The 20341-nt window shown below is 38.2% G+C and overlaps 1 protein-coding gene and 1 pseudogene across 1 annotated transcript; both read left to right on the top strand.

The window, feature by feature from the left end:
• Window positions 1–320: 320 nt before the first annotated feature.
• Window positions 321–578, top strand: LOC119504767 (COMM domain-containing protein 6-like). Its single transcript, XM_037797299.1, has one exon. The coding sequence runs from the start codon at window positions 321–323 to the stop codon at window positions 576–578; it is 258 nt and encodes an 85-aa protein (XP_037653227.1).
• A 12495-nt stretch (window positions 579–13073) lies between these two features.
• LOC119504766 lies at window positions 13074–13725 on the top strand (annotated as a pseudogene).
• The last annotated feature ends 6616 nt before the right edge of the window (window positions 13726–20341 follow it).

Below are 20341 nucleotides of genomic sequence, written 5' to 3'. Positions count from 1 at the left end.
CCAGTAGCAATGAACCCCTATCACTAACATCTTGATTTCTAATATTATGCTCCTCTAAATGGAACAAGAGCTCCCTTGTGAAATTGCTAAATTCAGGACTGGGAAAAAAGAAAATTATCTAGGAACACCTTGGCTAGAAAATAAGGAAGCACTCAAAGAAAAATGGAAACACATCAAAAGGACATAGGAGTTAGTGTAAAGGGACTCCCACTGGACTAATATGTGACATAAATAATGAATTTAAAGTGAGTAATAGGAAGCAGAACTGTTGACTGCAGGGAAGTGTTAGCACGAGTCCACTGTCCAAGCCTTAGCCTGCCATGGAGGGGCCTAGCAAGTCACTGCTAGATGCTAAGTCTCAGGTCACCAACCAGATTATAGATTTCCTATGGAAACTGGGTATGGCTGTGAGCTCCAACAATTGCAGATCTTTTAAATATCCTTATGTTGCAGTCATGCTAAAACTGGCAGATTATTTAGGCCAAGTAAAGAACAAGTCCTTTGAAATGACAATTCCACAGTTTCAGAATCTCTACAGACAGTTCAAGGAAATCACGGCAATTATTGAAACTCTGTGAAAACTGATCACTTTGTTGATAAATTGCTATAATCATTCTAAAATCACAGACTTCACTTTTTGCAGCAAAACTGCATAAAGATCAAATGATATTTATTGAATGAATTTTGCACTTTTGTTTTTCCATTAAAAAATAAATCAAATAAACAGGGAAAAAAATAAAGTGAATAACACTAGATTCTAAGTCCTTACAGATAAAATTACACAGGCATTTCTCATGTTATTGTGCTTGCTTTATTGCTCTTCACGAGCATTGTGTTGTTTACAAACTTGAGTTGAGCAAGTCTATCAGTGCCATTCCAACAGCATGTGCTCACCTGTCACGTGTCTCTTTGTCACATTTTGGGAATTCTCACAATATTTTAAAGAGAGTTAGGGCCTAATCCATGTGGTTCATGAGGTTTAAGGAAAGAAACCATCTCCAAAGTATAAAAGTGCAAGGTGTTGATATGGAAGCTGCATCAAGTTATCCAGAAGATCTAGCTAAGATAACTGATGAAGGTGGCTACACTAAGCAACAGATTTTCAATGTTGACCAAACAGACTTCTATTGAAAGAAATTACAGTCTAAGACTTTGATAGCTAGAGAGAAGTCAATGCCTGGTTTCAAAGCTTCAAGGGACAGATTGGCCCTCTTATTAGGGGCTAATGCAGCTGGTGACTTTAAGCTGAAGCCAATACTCATTTACCATTCTCAAAACCCTAGGGTCCTTAAGAATTTGCTATATCTACTCTGCCTGTGCTCTACAAATGGAACAACAAAGCCCGGATGATAGTACATCTGTTTACAACATGGTTTACTGACTATTTTAAGTATACTGTTGAGAACTACTGCTTAGAAAAAAAGATTCCTTTCAAAATATTACTGCTGTAGTTTGTGTGGTCTTTGTGAATTTCTACCATTGTGTACCATAGCCAGGGCCAAAAAAGAATAAACCTTATCATCAGATATTTTCAGAATAGATTGCAGATTCAGGTGTGGCTCTATGAACAAGTAAATATATGGATAGAAAGTTGTGTCATTGGTTTTGATGAGTATATGAACCTCATATTAGATGATACAGAAAAGATTCATTCTAAAACAAGTCAAGAAAACAACTAGGGGAGATCATGCTGAAAGGAGATACTACTACTCTGTTACAAAATGTTTCCAACTAGAAATGATCCATAAAGTGAGAAGCTGTTGAGAAGGCAATACAATTTTTTTAGTCTCCTTTGTTGGGAGTATGATTCTAAAACATTTGTTCATATTCTTTTGTTTTGTTTTGTTGTTTAAGGTTTTATTTCATAATCATTAATTTAACTCTGCAATACAGCTAGAATTGGAAGGGGAGGATAATGTGGAACCCAAAGAAATGCAGTGAAAGCACAAATATGATAGGATACTGAGAGCAGACCATGAGTCATGGGGTGCTTTGCTGAGCTAGAGAAGAAACGATCTGGTGATTAAGACAAAACACAAATCAAATTTATTAGTCTCATCCGCAGTGGACAATAGTGATCTTGCTGGTTGTTCTAGTTTGCCAATGCTGCCAGAATGCAAAACACCAGAAATGTATCAACTTATATAAAGGGGGTTTATTTGGTTACACAGTTACAGTCTTAAGGTCATAGAGTGTCCAAGGTAATGCATCAACAATCAGATACCTTCACTGGAGGATAGCCAATGGTGTCTGGAAAACCTCTGTTAGCTGGGAAGGCACATGGCTGGCCTATGCTCCAAAGTTCTGAGTTCAAATGGCTTTCTCTCAGGATGTTCCTCTCTAGGCTGCAGTTCCACAAAAATGTCACCCTTAGTTGCTCTTGGGGCATTTTTCCTGTCTTAGCTTCTCTGCAACAAAAGTCTGCTTTCAAGGACTGTCTTCAAACTGTCTCTTATCTGCAGCTCCTCTCTCAGCTCCTGGGCATTCTTCAAAGTGTCCCTCTTGGCTGTAGCTCCTCTTTAAAATGTCACTCTCAGCTGCACTGAGTTCCTTCTGTTTGTTGGCTCATTTATATGGCTTCAGTGATTTAATTTAGACCCACCCTGAATGGGTGGGGTAACACCTCCATGGAAAGTATCCAATCAGAGTCATCACCCACAGTTCGGTGGGGCACATCTCCATGGAAACACTCAAAGGATTCCAATCTAATCAGCACTAAAATGTCTGCCCCATAAGGTTGCATCAAAGAATATGGCTTTTTCTGGGGACATAATACATTCAAACTGGCACAGTCTTGCAGTTACTAGACCAAAAGCACTCCATGGTTTCCACAAGTTTCATGCCTTCTTTCACCTTGCCAAAAACCACATGCTTGCCATCCAACAACCCAGTTTTCACAGTGCAGATGAAAAATGGAACAATTTGTATTGCATCCAGCATTGGCCATGGACAAGATGCCAGAATCTGTATGCTTCAGGATAAAGTCCTCATCATCAAACTTCTCCCTGTAAAAGGACTTGCCACCAGTGCCATTATGGCATGTGAATTCACCACACTGGCATATAAACCCAGGAATAATTCTGTTAAAGCAAGAACACTTATAACCAAATCCTTTCTCCACAGTGCTCAGAGAATGAAAAATTTTGCTTTCTTGGGAACTTTGCAAACAGTGCAAAGGAGATTCCCAAGGGTTCACTCAACCACAATGTCAGAGAACACAGTGGGGTTGACCAAGGCTGGGGCTTAGGGACTGTGGTGGCAGAAAGGCAGCATCTGTAAGGACTCTTCATATTGGCTTTTTAAACATTTTTTATTGTGAAATATAACATACATACAGAAAAATAACTATCAAAGTACAGTTTAACAAGCGGTTATAGAGCAAATTTCAAAGTTTAGTGTGGGTTACAGTTCCCCACAATTTCAGTTATTTCCTTCTAGCTGTTCTAATACACAAGAGACTAAAAAAATCTATATAATGATTCAGTAATCATAATCCTGTGTTAAATCCTATCATGTCTGTTGCTAGTCTTCCCTCTCATTTGATCACTGTCTCAATCTTCAAGGATATTTGGGCAATGACCACTCTAACTTGTTCATATTGAAAAGGTGTGTCAACATTATGTGGAAGGGGGATGCAGTTTGTTGATGTTGTTGGAGAGACTGGTGCCTCTGGGTTTGGGAACAACCTGGACGTTTTAAGTCACTGCAAAATACAGTGTATGAAACATTTATAGGGTCTCAGGTACCTGGGTATTCATGGGACTTTTGTGAATACTGTTGGTTTGGGCATGGTTTACTGTGGCTATTTGCAATATCTAACTGAAGCTTGCATAAGATTAACATACAGGATAGCCTCTCAACTATGTTTGAAATATCTTAGCCCCTGAAACCTTATTTGACCACTGTCTCAATCTTCTTCTGAGTTACATTTCTGAGTTACATTTCTTTTCCCCCTTTTGGTTAAGAAGGCATTCTCAATCCCTTGATGCCAGGGACAGGTTCATTCCTGGGAGTCATGTCCCACATAGGGGGGTGTTCATATTGTTGTGTTTTTATTTTCATTTGTAATTGTGGAATATAACATATATACATTAAAGTGATAACTTTCAAAATGCAATTTAACAAGTAGGTAGAGAGCAAATTTCAAATAATCTTACGGGTTATAGCTCCACAGTTTCACTTAGTTCCTTATTATGAAATATAACATATATACAGAAAGGTGATAACTTTCCAAGTACAATTTAACAAGTAGCTATAGAGCAAATCTCAAAGAATGTTATGGTTTACAGTTTCATCATTTCAGTTCTTTCCTTCTAGCTATTCTGATAAACCTAGCAACTAAGCCAAAAAGTTATATAAAAATTCAGTATTCATAATGCTTTGTTGAATTCTGTCTTATCTGTTGCTACCCCTTCCTCTAGTTTAATCACTTTCCTGATCTTCAGGGATATGAAGGCACTGACCACCTTAACTTGTTCATGTTGAAAAGTAGTGTTGATTTTATGGGAAAGGGGGATGCATCTGGGTGATGTTCTTGAAGAGGCTGTTTCCTCTAGGATTTGGGGCTTATCTGGCATAGGAATACTCTGGAGGATTTAAGTTTCTGAAAAATAAATTTAGTAAGTGAAATTTTATAGAGTCTCAGAGAGGAAACAGGGTATTCTTTAGGGGTTTAGGGACTACTGTTGACTTGGGCTTGTCATACTGTGGCCATTTGGCATATCTAGCTGAAGTTTGCATAGGAGTAAATCCCAGGCTCTTGATTCTATTTGAAATCTCTTAGCCACTGAAACCTTATTGTGTTGCCTTTATTTTCCCCTTTTGGTCAAAAAGGCATTTTAAATCCCTTGATGTCAGGGCCAGGTTCATTACTGGGATCCATGTCCCATGTTGCCAAGGAGACTCACTCACCTGGGAGTCATGTCCCACCTCAGGGGGAGGGAAATGAATTTATTTGCAGAGATAGGCTTAGAGAAAGACCACATCTGAGAGACAAAAGAAGTTCTCTGGAGGTGACTGCTAGGCATAATTATAAATGAGCTCTCTCCCATCTTTAGCCAAAACTTTCCCAAAAGCAAGCCTCAAGATTGAGGGCTTGACTTTTCAAGTAGGTGTGTCCTAATTTCACATAGCAGATGTTCTATCCAAGTCGAACAATCAATGTCCCACACTATCTTCACTTAGTTGTACAATCATCATCACTCTCCATTAAAAAAAAAAAATTCTCATGACCCAAAACACTTCAGCCCTTATTTATTTATCCCTAGTATTTGTGTGGTACTAGTAAGTTATTCCTATTAATTATAGTCCCCAGGATGCAATAGGCAGTTTTTCCCATATACCACTCTGTTGTTAACTCTTTGTACTGGTGTCATACCTTAGAAGTATATCATGAAAGCACTTATTTATATTGTAATCTGCGGGATATATGCCTTTGAAAAAACACTTTCAAAAATGTTCACATTCAGTGCAACTCTGATGCTTATAATCCCATTAATGAACAATGATCACCCCATCCATTCCCATACCTATAAATTCAGTCTCATTAACATATCTGAACATGTTAGTTTATCATTCCCCTTCACCAGCTTCTGTCTATCATTAAGGTCCCCTATATCCTACATAATAAGATACTGACTTTACATTGTTCAGGGAGTTCAGAGTAGTGGTAACACATAATATCTCTACTTTTGTGTCTGACTTATTTCATTCAGCATTATATCTTCAAGGTTCATCCAAGTTGTCATATGTTTCAGAATTTTGTTCCTTCTTACTGCTGTGTGGTCCATCATATGTACATACAACTTTTTGTTTTTCCACTCATCTGTTGAAGGACACTTGGAATGTTTCTATCTCTTGACAACTATAATCAATGCCATTATGAATATTGGTGAGCAAATGCTTGTTCATGTCACTGCTTTCAGATCTTCTGGATATATACTGAGAAGTGGAATTGCCAGATCATAGAGTAACTTGATATCTAGTTTTCTGAGTAACCACCGAAGTGTCTTCCACAGAAGCTGTACCATTATACATTCCCACTAGCAATGAAAAGAGCTCCTATTTCTCCTCATCCTCTCCAGCACTTGTTGTTTCCTGTTTGTTTAATGGCAGCCACTCTTATTGGTGTGAGTTACCCCATTGTGGTTTTGATTTGCATTCCCCTAATAGCTAGTGAAGATGAACACTTTTTCATGTGTTTTTTTTAGCCATTTGTATTTTCTCTTTGGAAAAACATCTTTTCATATCTTTTGCCCATTTTATAATTGGGCTCTTTGTATTATTGTCAATGAGTTGTAGGATTTCTTTACATATGCCGGATTTCAGTCTCTTATCAGATACATGGTTTTCAAATATTTTCTCCCAATGAGTTGGCTGCCTCTTCTACTTTTTGACAGTCTTTTGAGACACAGAAGCTTTTAGTTTTGAGGAGTTCCAATTTATCTATTTTTTCTTTCATTGCTTCTGCTTTGGTTGTAAGATCTAAGAAGCTACCTCCTATTACTAGGTCTTGAAGATGTTTCCCTATATTATCTTCTAAGAGTTTTATGGTGCTCTCTCTTATACGCAGGTCTTTGGTCAATCTGAGTCAATTTTTCTGTAGGTTGTGAGGTAGGTGTCCTCTTTCATTCTTTTGGATATGGAAACCAGTTCTCCCAGCCCCATTTGTTGAAGAGACTGTTCTGTACAAGTTTAGTGGACTTGGGGGCTCTGCCAGTTTGAATGTATTATGTCCCCCAAATGCCATTATCTTTGATGTAATCTTGTGTGGGCAGACCTATCAGTGTTAATTAGATTGTAATTCTTTGAGTGTTTCCATGGAATGTGCCCTGCCCAACTGTGGGTGATAACTGATGAGATATTCCCATGGAGGCGTGGCCCCACCCATTCAGGGTGGGCCTTGATCAGTGGAGCCATATAAATGGGCTGACAGACAGAGGGAATTCAGTGTAGCTGCACCTGAGAGTGACATCTTAAAGATGAGCTACAGCCAAGAGGGACACTTTGAAGAAAGCTCTGGAACTGAGAGGATCTTCAGCTTACAGAGACATTTTGGAGACGGCCTTTGAAAGCCGACTTTTGCTCCAGAGAAGCTAAGAGAGGACAAATGCCCCAAGAGCAACTGAGAGTAACATTTTGGAGTGAAGCTGAAGCCTAGAGAGGAATGTCCTGGGAGAAAGCCATTTTGAAACCAGAACCCTGGAGCAGACACCAGCCACATGACTTTCCAGCTAACAGAGGTTTTCCAGACACTATTGGCCATCCTCCAGTGAAGGTAACCGATTGTTGATGCCTTACCTTGGACACTTTGTGGCCTTAGGACTGTAACTGTGTAACCAAGTAGACCCCCTTTTGTAAAAGCCAATCCATTTCTGGTGTTTTGCATTCCAGCAGCATTAGCAAACTAGAGCAGGGGCCTTATCAAAAATCAGTTGACCATAGATATGGAGACCTATTTCCAAACTCTTTATTTGATTCCTGTGCCGTTTTGAATGTATTATGTCCCCCAGAAAAAGCCAGATTCTTTGATGCAATCTTGTGGGGCAGACAGAATAGTGGGGATTAAGTTGGAACGTTTGAATTAGGTTGTTTGCATGAAGATGCACCCCACCCAACTGTAGATGATAGGATATTTCCATGGAGGCATGGCCCCATCCATTCAGGGTGGGCCTTGGTCAGTGGAGCCATATAAATGTGCTGACTCAGAGATGGAACTCAGTGCAGCTATGAGTGATGTTTTGAAGAGGAGCAAGCTTGCTAGAGAGGAACATCCTGGGAGAAAGCCATTTTGAAACCAGAACTTTGGAGCAGACGCCAGTCACGTGCCTTTCCAGCTAACAGAGGTTTTCTGGATGCCACTGGCCATCCTCCAGTGAAGGTACTCGATTACTGATGTGTTACCTTGGACACTTCATGGCCTTAAGACTGTAACTGTATAGCCAAATAAACCCCCTTTTTATAAAAGCCAATCCATCTCTGGTGTTTTGCATTCCGCAGCATTAGCAAACTAGAATAATTCCATTGATCAATATATCTATCTTTGTGCAAATACTATGCTATTTTGACCACTGTGGCTTTATAGTAGGTTTTAAGTTCAGGAAGTGTAAGTCCTCCCACTTCGTTCTTCTTTTTTAGAATGTTTTTGACAATTTGAGGCCCTTTTCCCTTTCAAATAAATTTGATACCTGGCTTTTCCAAGTCTGCAAAGCAGGTTTTTGTAATTTTGATTGGAACTTCATTGAATCTGTAGATCAGTTTGGGTAGAATTGACATCTTAATGATGTTTAGCCTTCCTATCCATGAATATGGAATATCTTTCCACCTAATTAGGTCCTCTTTGATATCTTTTAGTAACATTTTGTAATTTTCTGAGTAGAGGTCTTTAACATCCTTGGTTATGTTTATTCCTAGGTACTTGATTTATTTTAGTTGCTATTGTGAGTAGAATTTTTTTCTTGAGTGCCTCTTCAATTAGGTCATTGCTAGCATATAGGAACATTACTGACTTATGTGCATTAATCTTGTATCCTGCCACTCTGCTGAATTTGTTTATTACCTCAAGAAGCATTGTCATGGATTTCTCAGGTTTTTCCAAATATAAGATCATATCAGCTGCAAATAATGACAGTTTTACTTCTTTCTTCCCCATTTGGATACCTTTTATTCCTTCATCATGGTGAATTGCTCTCACTAGACCTTCTAGCACAATCATGAATAATAATAGTGACAATGGGCATCCTTGTCTCATTCCCAATTTAGGGGGAAGGCTTTCAATTTCTCACCATTGAGTACTATGCTGGCTGTGGGTTTTTCATATATTCCCTTTATCATATTGATGAAGTTTCCTTAATTCCTGCTTTTGAAGTATTTTTATCAAAAAGGGATGCTAGTTTTTGTCAAATGCTTTTTTCAGCTTCTATCAAGATGAATATTTGTTTTTCCCATTCAATTTGTTAATTTGTTGATTGATTTTATTATGTTGAATGACCCTTACATGCCAGAAAAATGAACCCCACTTGGTCGTGGTGTATAATTCTTTTAATGTGCCCTTAGATTAAATTAGCCAGTATTTTGTTGGGAATTTTTTGCATTTAAATTCATTAGGGAGATTAGCCTGTAGTTTTCTTTCCTTAAAGTATCTTTATCTTGATTTGGTATTAGAGTGACATTAACTTCATAAAATTAGTTAGGCAGTGTTCCTTTTTCTTCAATTTTTTGAAACAGTTTAAGCAGGAATGGTGTCAATTCTTTTTCAAAAATTTAGTAAAATATCCCTCTGAAGCTTTCTGGACCTGGACTTTTCTTTGTAGGTTGATTTTTTTGTGACTGATTGGATCTCTTTGCTTGTGATTGGTTTGTTGAGGTTTTCTATTTATTTTCAGGTCAGTCTAGGTTGTTCATGTGTTTCCAGGAAATTACATTTCCTCTAAGTTGTGTAATTTGTTGTTCAGTTGTTCATAGTATCATGATTTTTAAAATTTCTTCAGGATCCATATAATTACCTTGCTCTCATTTCTGATTTTGTTTATTTGGATCTTCTCTCTTTTTGACTTTGTCAGTCTAGCTAAGGGTTTGTCAATCTTGTTGATCTTCTCAAGAATCAACTATTGGTTTTATTTATTCTATTGTTTTTTGTTTGTTTGTTTTGTTATCCAGCTAATTTATTTATGCTTAAATCTTTGTTATTTCTTTCCTTCTACTTGATTTATGGATAATTTGGTGATCATTCTCTGGCCTCATTAGTTGTTCAGTTAGGTGTTTGGTTTTAACTTTTCTTCATTTTTAATGTATGCATTTAAAGCTATAAATTTGCCCCACAGCACCACCTTCACTGCATCCCACAGGTTTTGATTTGTTGTGCTCTCACTTTCACTCATCTCTAGGCATTTACCTATTCCTCTTGCAATTTCTTCTTTTCCCCACTGGTTGTTTAGGAGTGTATTTAGGAGTGTGTTGTGAAAATTCTGGTTCTTTGGTGGTTATTGATTTTTAATTGCATTCCATTCTGGTCTGAGAGTGTAATTTGAAAAATTTCAATCTTTTTATGTTTATTAAGACTTGTTATGTGCCCCATCATATGAGCTGTCCTGGAGAATGTTCCATGAATGCTAATGAAGAAAGTGTATCCTGGTACTTTGAGATATAATAATCTAATATGACTTATGTCTAATTTGTCTATCATATTGTTTAGGTTCTCAATTTCCTTATTGGTACTCTATTTGTTCTATCTATAGAAAAGAGTGGTGTACTGAAGTCACCCATTATTATCATAGAAATGTCTATTGCTCCCTTCAGTTTAGTCATTGTTTTTCTCATGTACTTTAGAGTTCCTCATTTGGGTGCATAAACATTTAAGTTTGTTATTTCTTCTTGACAAATTTTCACTTTTGTTAATATTTAGTGGTGTTCTTTGTCTCTTATTACATCTTTGCATTTAAAGTCTATTTTTTCTGATATTAGTTTAGCTACCCCTCCTTTCTTTTGGTTGCACCTTGTGTGGAACATTTTATTTCCATCCTTTCACTTTCAGTCTCTGTGTCACTAGTCTAAGATGAGCCTTGTAAACAGCATATGGATGGGTCATAATTTTTAATTCATTATACCAGTCTGTACCTTTTAATTGGGGAGTTGAATCCATTCACATTCAAAGTTATTACTGTGAAGGCATTTCTTAAACCAGCCATCTTATCCTATGGTTTTTAATTGTCAGATCTATCCCTGCCCCCTGTCTTTTTTTTTTTTTCCTTTAAGTTACCCTTACCAATATTCTTCAGTTCTGTGCCTTTCTCTGAAGCTGTCTCTCTCTTTTTTTTTTTTTTCCCAAAGCTGGTAGAGCGCCCTTTAGTTTTTCTTGCAGGGCTGATTACTTATAAACAAATTCTCTCAACAATTATTTGTGAAAATTTTAAACTCTCCCTCAATTTTCAAGGAGAGCTTTATCTAGTTAAAGAATTCTTGGCTGGGAATTTTTCTCTTTCAGAATCTTAACTATTTCATACCCTGCCTTCTCACCTCCATGGTGTCCACTAAGTAGTCAGTACTTAGTCGTATGTGGTTTCCCTTTTATTTCATGAATTGCTTCTCTCTTGCTGCTTTCAGGAATTTTTCCTTCTCTTCATCATTTACTATTCTGATTAGTATATGTCTCAGAGTGAGTTTATTTGGATTTATTGTATTCAGTTTGTTGGGCTTATTTGATTTGCCTATTTATGTCACTTAGAAGGAGTGGGAAGTTTTCCCCAATTATATCCTCAAATACCCTTCCTAGCCCTTTACTCTTCTCTTCTCCTTCTGGGACACCAATTATTCTTCTATTTGCATACTTCATGTTATCCTTCATTTCCCTGAGATTCATTTCAAATTTTTAAAATTTTTTACCATTAGTTCTTTTGTGCATTTGCATTCATTCTGTCCTCTAATTCACTTATTCTTTCTTCTGTCTCTTCAAATCTGCTGTTGTGTCTCTAGTATATTTTTAATTCAATTTACAGTACTGTTTATTTCATAAGATCTGCTACTTTTTGTTTTATGGTTTCAAATTCATCTTTATGCTCTTCTAGAGTATTCTTGATGTCCTTTATATCTTTACTAACCCACCGATGTTGTTTTGGGGATTTGTACTCCTTTGATCAATTGCTCCATATTCTTTGCCTCCTCAAGCTTTTAAATTTGGTCATTTGGCTTGTCCATATATACTTGGGTGTTCATATGCTTGTGATTTTCTGTTGGCCTCTGGGCATTTGCTTATCCTGATAAGGCTATTTTGAGATATGCAGGATTATTTGAATATTTATCTATAATTTGTCAGAGCTATACCTTCCTGGAATGCACTTTCCCTGTTCTCCCAGCAGACTGTGCTCTTGAGCCACCTCTTACTCTCAAGCTATCTTTCCTCCAACTTCACCTATGCACTGTGCAGGGTCCAAACCAGGTGGAAATCCAGTCAGTACACCAGTTCTCTGTGTGCACTAAGAACTGCCAGCCCTGGGGATCAGGGGTGGCCCCTGTGCAGCTCTGCAGGGAGTCTGCTTATGGGCACAGTGAGTCTGTTAATTTTCTGGCTTCCAAATGGACCCCTCTCAAACTTCAGGGCCATGCATCTCATTCCCTGGCTCAAATGTACACTTGACCCTCTCTGCCACATGCCTGTAAGCCTCTGGGGTTGAGAAAGGGCTCCTCACACTTCCATGCATTGCCCTTGCCTCTCCCTGCCTCTTGCCCATGCACACCATGGGCTTCCAGGAGGGAGAGTAAATGTGGTCACCACAATTCTGCTGTTCTCCCACATGGGCTCCTGGCTACAGGGCTAGTGTAGTGTTATCTCCCCAGCCAACTGTTGAAATGTGTGCAGGGGCACTGAAAGCTACTCCTTCCTGCCCTTGGCATCTAGCTCCTGCCACCAGACCCTGGAGGCAACCCTGGTTGAACACACTCACCCCATCCTCTCAGAGTCTCTCTGCCTCTCCATCCAAGTCCCCACTATGTGTTGTAGAGTTCCCTCTCAAGCCAGTGGTACCTCTGGGCACCCTTTTCCTCTTATCTACTCTCTTTCATGAAGGAGAAGTTTGCTGTGCTTCTCCTGTTCTGCCATCTTCTTGTAAGTTCTGTTTATTTTATTTTGATTACTCGTGTTAGTTCCAGATCACAATAAATGCCATGGGTTTTTTAAAATTGTATTACATTATATGACTCATTGCAAAGCACCTGGTCATCCAAGAGCTCTGATGGAGATGTACATGATTAACATTTTCATGCCTGCTAATACTGTATCCATTCTGCACCTCATGGAACAAGGAATCATTTCCACTTTCAAGTCTTATTTAAGAAATACATTTCTTAAGGCTTTAGGAGCTATAGACAGTGATTCCTGTAATGGATCTAGGAAAAGTCTACTGGAAAATCTTCTGGCCAAACAACTCCTCATAGTGGCTGCAGTTGGGCACTGCATGGTGGTGACTGAGCTGTAAAGCTGGTGGGCATTTGCAGAGCCCAAGCCAGGCCTCTTCATGTCTCCCCCTCAACATCTGCACCCCTGATGTTGCAGGGTTGTTGAGCCTGCTTCAGCCAGGTTAATGATGAAATATTTCCTGGACTACAGTGTGCTCTAGATTTCCTGGGGCCAAGTATTTGCTGCCTTCTGGCAGTGGTACCTGAATCCCTATAGCAAATCTGTCTCAGTGGAAGACATTCTACACCTGGAGGTGATCCCCTTGACTAGAAGCTCCTGTCCCAGTGACTCCTGAAGAAGACCAATAAGATGCCCCAATGGGCCAAGTGTCTATTTCCTGCCAATGTTGCTTACTTGGTGTACATCCTGGAGGAGTCTATTGTGGACTCATAGAAGCAGACATGGTCACTTTCACCTGAAACATCAACCATGCCAAGCTGGTGGTGGCAGAGGAATGATGTGTTTACTTCATGAACTCTGATAACAGCAGCTGGACTGAAATTGCTGGGAAGCCTAGATCTCCTTTACCTCATTTGGCATCTTAGGGCTGCCTGGGAATTTGATATGGCCTGGTTTAAAAGCAACATGATCAAGACCGTGAAGGGTTTTGAATACATTTTGGCAAAGCTTCAAAGTGAGGCCCCTTCCAAAACACTTGTTGAGACAGTCAAGGAAGCCAAGGAGAAAGCAAAGAGAAAACACTGACAGCTACAGAGAAGGGCAAGGACTTTGCCAACAAGGCAGCCACCAAGCAGCAGCAGCAGCAGTTTGTGTAGTCAGCCCAGATCCTGGCACAGCCTGGGCCCTCCCTCCACCACCATATCATGCCAAAGAAGCCAGTTCAAATATCCCCACCATTTCCCTATTGTAATTTATTATTAAAAATCAACTCCCAGCCCAAACTATGTAGTGGTTGTTCTGTTAGGCATCTATCATACCCCAGGCCCATTACCCATGCCTGACCTAGGCCTGCTTATTCCCCCATTGAGCAGATTGGGGACACTGAGGCACAGAGAGGTGCAGTGAATTGACAAGACTGTGTTCCAGGTGAAGCAGCAATTATTGCTGGACTGTAAGCTCCACAAGGGCAGGGATCATTGCCTTGTTTTCTGATGTGTTAATCAATGTGGGAAACTAAATTGTATTATTCTAAGAAATTGCCACAGCCACTCCAACCTTCAATAAATGCCACCCTGATATGTCAGCAGCAATCAACATTGAGGCAAGACCCTTCACCAGCAAAAAGACTGCAATTTGCTAAAGGCTCAGATGATGGTTAGCATTTTTTAGCAAAAAAGTATTTCTAAGTTGGGTATTATATATTGTTTCAGACATAATGCTATTGCATTAGTAGACTACAGTATAGTGTAAACATAACTTTTATATGCACTGAGAAACCAAAAAATTCATGTGACATACTTTATTGTGATATTCACTTTATTGCGGTGGTCTGGAATCAAACCTACAATATCTCTGATGTGTGACCATATAAGAAATGATGGAATTAGAAAAGTGTCATTTGGAAATACATAGATTAATAATTAATTCAGGGAGGAAGCATCAGTAAATGCTATGCCTAGGGGATGAATCTTTAAGGGGTAACAAGAAATTTACATAGTTTCAAAATATCTCCCCTCAAGGAACTTATTAATATGAATGGAATTTACAGGGGAGAAACCTGGCAGACTACACATTTAACAAATGATCAAAGTTAATATAACATCAATAAAACAAATTGATATCCTGCGCCTCCTGATGTGATAAACATAGAATACAGAATCATTTCTATAGCATTCCTGAGAAAAAATAACCTGAATCCAATCATAAGGAAACACCGGACAAAAACAATTTGAGAAACATTCTACAAAATAATTGGTTTGTACTCATCATTAAAAATGTCAGTATCATGAAGAGCATAAAACAACCAAGGAGCAGTTCTAGATTAAAGAGGACCAAAGAGACATGATAACTGAGTGCAAGACATGATCTAGCATTTTCTTATGCAATAAAGGATGTTATTTGAACAGCTGTCAAAATCTGAATAAGATCTCTGGATTAGATAATAGCATTGACTCTCTTTTACTTCCTATTCTGGCATTTGTACTGTGTTTATATAGAAGAATATACTTGTTTTTAGGAAATACAAATAGCAAAATTTGTAGTAAAGTGGAATCATGTCTAAAATTTACTCTAAGAAGTTCAGAAAAGAAGTGTGTGTGTGTGTGTGTGTGTGTGTGCACGCACACACATATAACTGGGGAGAGCTGCAGCGAATGTAAAATGTTATCCTTTGATGAATCTGCATAAAGGCTATATGGAAGTTTTTGTAATATTCCTGGAAATTTTCTTTAAAACAAATTCTATTAAAAATTATATAAGAAAAAGGTTATTCTTTAGCAAGCTCCAGCCAGATATCCCAAAGGGCCACAGTATGCCAAACCCTAAACAAAAATAGTCCCTCAATACCTCAGTCCCTATCTGAGGCTCTATAAAAGTTTCACTCACTAAGTTTATTTTTCAGAAACTTAAATCCTCCAGAGTATTCCTATGCCAGATAAGTCCCCAAACCAAGGCAACAGCCTCTTCAAGAACATCAAACAGATGCAGCCCTCTTCCCCATAATGTTGACATCCTTTTTCAATATGAACAAGTTAGGGTGGTCACTGCCTAGACATCCCTGAAGATTGAGAAAGTGATTAAATAAGAGGAAGGGGTAGCAACAGACGAGATAGGATTCACAAAGGATTAAAAATACTAAATCTTTATACAAATATTTTTTTTAGATGCTAGAATATTAGAATAGCTAGAAGGAAAGAACTGAAATGTGGAAGGAACTGTAACCAATAACACCTTTGTAATTTGCTCTATAGCTACTCATTAAATTGTATTTTGAAAGTTATCACCTTTCTGTATATACGCTATATTTCACAATAAGGAAATAACTTATATTGTGGAACTATAACCCATAATATTCTTTGAAATTTGCTCTCTAGTTACTTGTTAAATCATACTTTGAAGTTATCACTGTTCTCTATATATATTTCACAAAAATATTAAAAAAATCATATAAGAAAAAATACCCTAGCTGAAAAATCACAAGCAAAATCAATATATGAATGACAGTTTAGGAGGAAATATGTGCAAGACATATGACAAAGGTATCACTTTCTAAATATCTGAAATCAACAAACAAAAGATAAACAAAATAGTAAAACAGTGGAAAAGAAAACAAGCAGGTAGTTCACAGTAAAAGAAATTTAAAAATGGTTTCTAAACACCCCAAAAATTCTACCTCACATATATCAAAATATAATTAGTTAATTTTTTCATATATCAGACTTTCAGAAAAACTATGACAATGCTTTAACTTTTTTGATGTAAAATCCCACAACCCAGACATCCCAGTTATAAAAAAGTACCTATATACTTTTGACACATAAATATCCATCAGTAAGGGCTTTTGTAAATAATAATGGTACATCCATTATTAATGTTGATATGTAGAATATATACTGATAAACATTTTTAAATAAATGACCTGTACCTCATACCATATACAAAAATTATCTCAAAATGGATCAATGACCTAAATATAAGAGATAAATCATAAACTCTTGGAAGAAAATATAGGAGAAAATCTTCAGGACCATGTATTAGGCAATGGATTCTTAAAGATGACACCAAAAGCATGAGCAACAAAAGAAAAATAGCTGAATTGTACTTCATTAAATTAAAAAAAAAACCTTTTGTGCTTCAAAGGACAATATCCAGAAAGTGAAAAGGTAACCTACAGAATGAGATAAATATCTGGGAATCATATATATCTAGATATCTAGATATCTATATATATAGATATCTTATATATATATATATATATATGTATATATATATATCCAGGATATATAAGGAGCTAATACAAGTCAACAATAAAAAGATAACTCAATTTAAAAATGGGCAAAGGGGGGGCAGGGCAAGATGGTGGAGTGGTGAGGCATGGAATTTAGCCTCTCCTCTGGGGCTGCTGGTAATTACCCAGGAACTGTATGAAACAGTGTTTTCAGGGTCTCCAGTCACACATCATACACAAGTTTGGGACTGGTGGAAAAGCTGAGATCACAGTGAAATCTGTACGTTCCCCTGACCAGAGGTCAGGTGCCCCTCCCCACCCTGACCCCATGGACTGCCTTGCAGCTGGCTCCCTGAAAGGAAAAAAAATACAACAATCTGCTGAAAGCAAGAAGAGGGGCTCAATCCAGCCTCAACTGCAGGATTAATTAACAAATTAATTAATTAACTTTTGGAGCTGGGGGTGCTAGAGAAGTGCAGGACCCTGGGAGGGGGGCACATAAAAGCAGGCACCCTTTCCTTGGCTCCAAAAAGTCCTTTTTTTCCTATATTTTGTCCCATCTCCTTTCTCACTGACTCCTTATCTTTTTGCAATTCAATAGCCCCCAGCAAGCGTGGAATTGAAGCTGTTAGAGAGTAATTAACCAGATAATAGCCCAAAGCACATCTTTAAATAATCTACTCTAACACTGACAAAACTTCCAGGCTGGGGAAAGTCTTTAAAAAGGGATTTCTTTTTTTTTCTTTATTTCTTTCTTTTTTTTATTTAAAAGTAACATATGTGGCTCAAAAATTTAAAGTGACATATGTCATTATTTTCTATCAGACAGCCCAAGTTGAAGGCCTAGGCTAGTCTTGGGGGGAGACTTAGTACCAGAACTTTCTTTGAATTCCTGATTCACTTCTGAAGAAAGTCTCCACCCCAGTCTTTAATTGGCAACTCAGGCTGTCCAAGGAATTAAGCTGGAGTTGTCCCAAAGAGAGGGGGGAAAGGAATAGTTCCCCTGGAAGACAGCTGGAGTTCCTAGGATTGGAAAGTGGAGGGAGGTCTCACTCAATTAGCAGCCCTCCTTCTGGGAACTCAGACACCAGGGGCTGGAAATGAAAAACCAGATTTAGTCAGCCATGCCCCTGACAGGAACAAAGTCACCAGGAGAAATGGTAGGGGAGCTGCGGGCTGGCAAGTCCCACCTGCTGGATGGGATAGGAAAAGCACTGACCCTGGAGGCCTCACAGGAGAGTCTCATTCTCAGGGAAACTCCATATCCTCCTCTTGAGATCTGGGCCTCTCTACATTGGGAAAACCTGACAGGGGTCAACCATATCTGAGGATACCCTCTTACAAAAAGGCTACATAGAGGCAGGGCAAGAAACAGAAAAACAAGAGGTGAAAAATTCTGATCAGATAAATAGAACTTAAGTTAGAGGTCTAGAATAAGTTAAACTGAACACCAAAGGTTAGAGAACAAAGCCAACCAACAAGAAAACCCTAGGTTAAAGAGTTAAAATGAGCTCCAGAATAAATTAATCAAGGAAACCAGATGCCTAGAAAACTTAAGATAATGAGTCATACTAGGAAACATGAAAATATGGACCAGTCAAAGGAACAAACTAACAGTTCAACTGAGATACAGGAATTGAGGCAACTAATGCTAAATCAATTCAATGAGGGAAGATATGGCAAAACAGATGAAGGATATAAAGACACTGGATGACCATAAAGAAGAATTCATAAACTTGAAAAAACAAAAGGCAGAACTTACGGGACTGAAGAGCACAATGGAGAAGAAAAACACAATGGAGGGATAACACAGTAAATTTGGACAGACAGAAGAAAGGATCAGTGAACTGGAAGACAAGACATTTGAATTCATACACACAAAAGAACAGATGGTGAAAAGAATGGAAAAATATGAGCAGGGTCTTAGGGAGCTGAGTGACAACATTATGTGTATGAATATACATGTTATGGGTATCCCAAAAGGAGAAGAGAGGGGAAAGGGGGCAGCAAGGATAATAGAAGAAATATTCATTGAAATTTTCCCAACTCTTATGAAAGACAGAAAATTACAGATTCAAGAATTACAGTGTACCCCAAACAGAATAAATCCCAATAGACCTACTCCAAGACACTTATCAGATTGCCCAATGTCAAAGACAAAGAGAGAATTCTGAAAGCAGCAAGAGAAAAGCAATCCATCAAATACAAGGGAAGCTCAATAAGTACAGATTTCTCTGTAGAAACCATGGAGGTGAGAAGACAGTAGTATGATATATTTAAAATACTGAAAGAGAAAAATTGCTGACCAAGAATTCTATATCTGGCAAAATTGTCCTTCAGAAATGAGGGAGAGATTAAAATATTTTCAGACAAACAGACACTGAGAGAGTTTGTGAGTAAGAGACCAGTACTACAAGAAATACTAAAGGGAGTGCTACAGGCTGATAGGAAAAAACAGAAGAGAGGTTTGGAGAAGAGTGTAGAAATGAAGATTATCAGGAAGGGCAAAAGGAGAGAGAGGAAAAAATAAGATATGATTGATTGTATAGATCCAGGGATGGATAGCATAATACTGTGTGATGGTAGCACAATATTGTAAGTACACTGAACAAAGATGTCTGTGAGTAAAGCTGAAAGAGGTGGGATAGGGGAATGTATGACACCAGGAGGAAAGATAGATGATAAATACTGGGACTGTATAACTTAGCAAAACTGGAGTGGCCAATGACTTTTACTAAATGTACAAATATAAAACTGTTTTTACATTCAGAGAACAAATGAATGTCAACCATGCCAAGTGTTGAAACAGGGATGGTATTGGGAAAAAACATAATCAAAGCAAACTGGAGTCTATGGTCAACAGTAACATTACAATAGGCTTCCATTAAATGTAACAAAGGCAATATACCAAAGTTAAATGTGTATGAGAGGGTGATATAAGGGAGAGACATGGGATTTTTGGTAGTGGTGTTGTCTGTCCTTACTATTATATTGTATTGTATGACATTTTACTATCTTTTTATTATTTGCTAAAAATTTTTCTTTCTGTAGTAATCAATATGTTCAAGTGCTGACTATGGAGATAAATGTACAACTATATGATGATACCATGAACAACTGATTGTACCCTGTGGATAACTGTATAGTATGTGAATGTATCTCTACAAAATTGTAGGAAAAATATAAATAGGGATAAAAGTGCTGGAGAAAACATGGAGAGAAGGATGTACCTATTTACTGTTAATGAGGAGGCAGAAGGGTGTAGCCTTTCTGGAGGACAGTGTCATGGCTCCACGAGAAGCTAAGTATGTGGGTGCCATAAGGTCCTGCAACCTTATTATGGGGCATGTACTTGGAAGATCTGAGAGCAGAGACATGAATGGACATTTGCACACTGGTGTCTGTGGAGGCAGTATTCATGATTTGCAATGGGTGGAGGTGGCCTAAGGGCACATCAACTGAGGAACAGAATGGTGAACTGTGGTGTATGCATACAATGGGATACTGAGCAACTATGAGAAGGAGTGAAGCTGTGAGATGGGCAA

Source organism: Choloepus didactylus, chromosome 10, assembly GCF_015220235.1.
Source record: "Choloepus didactylus isolate mChoDid1 chromosome 10, mChoDid1.pri, whole genome shotgun sequence".
Lineage (NCBI taxonomy): Eukaryota > Metazoa > Chordata > Mammalia > Pilosa > Megalonychidae > Choloepus > Choloepus didactylus.
Note: the sequence above shows the minus strand (reverse complement) of the source record. Positions and strands in the feature narration are given on the sequence as shown.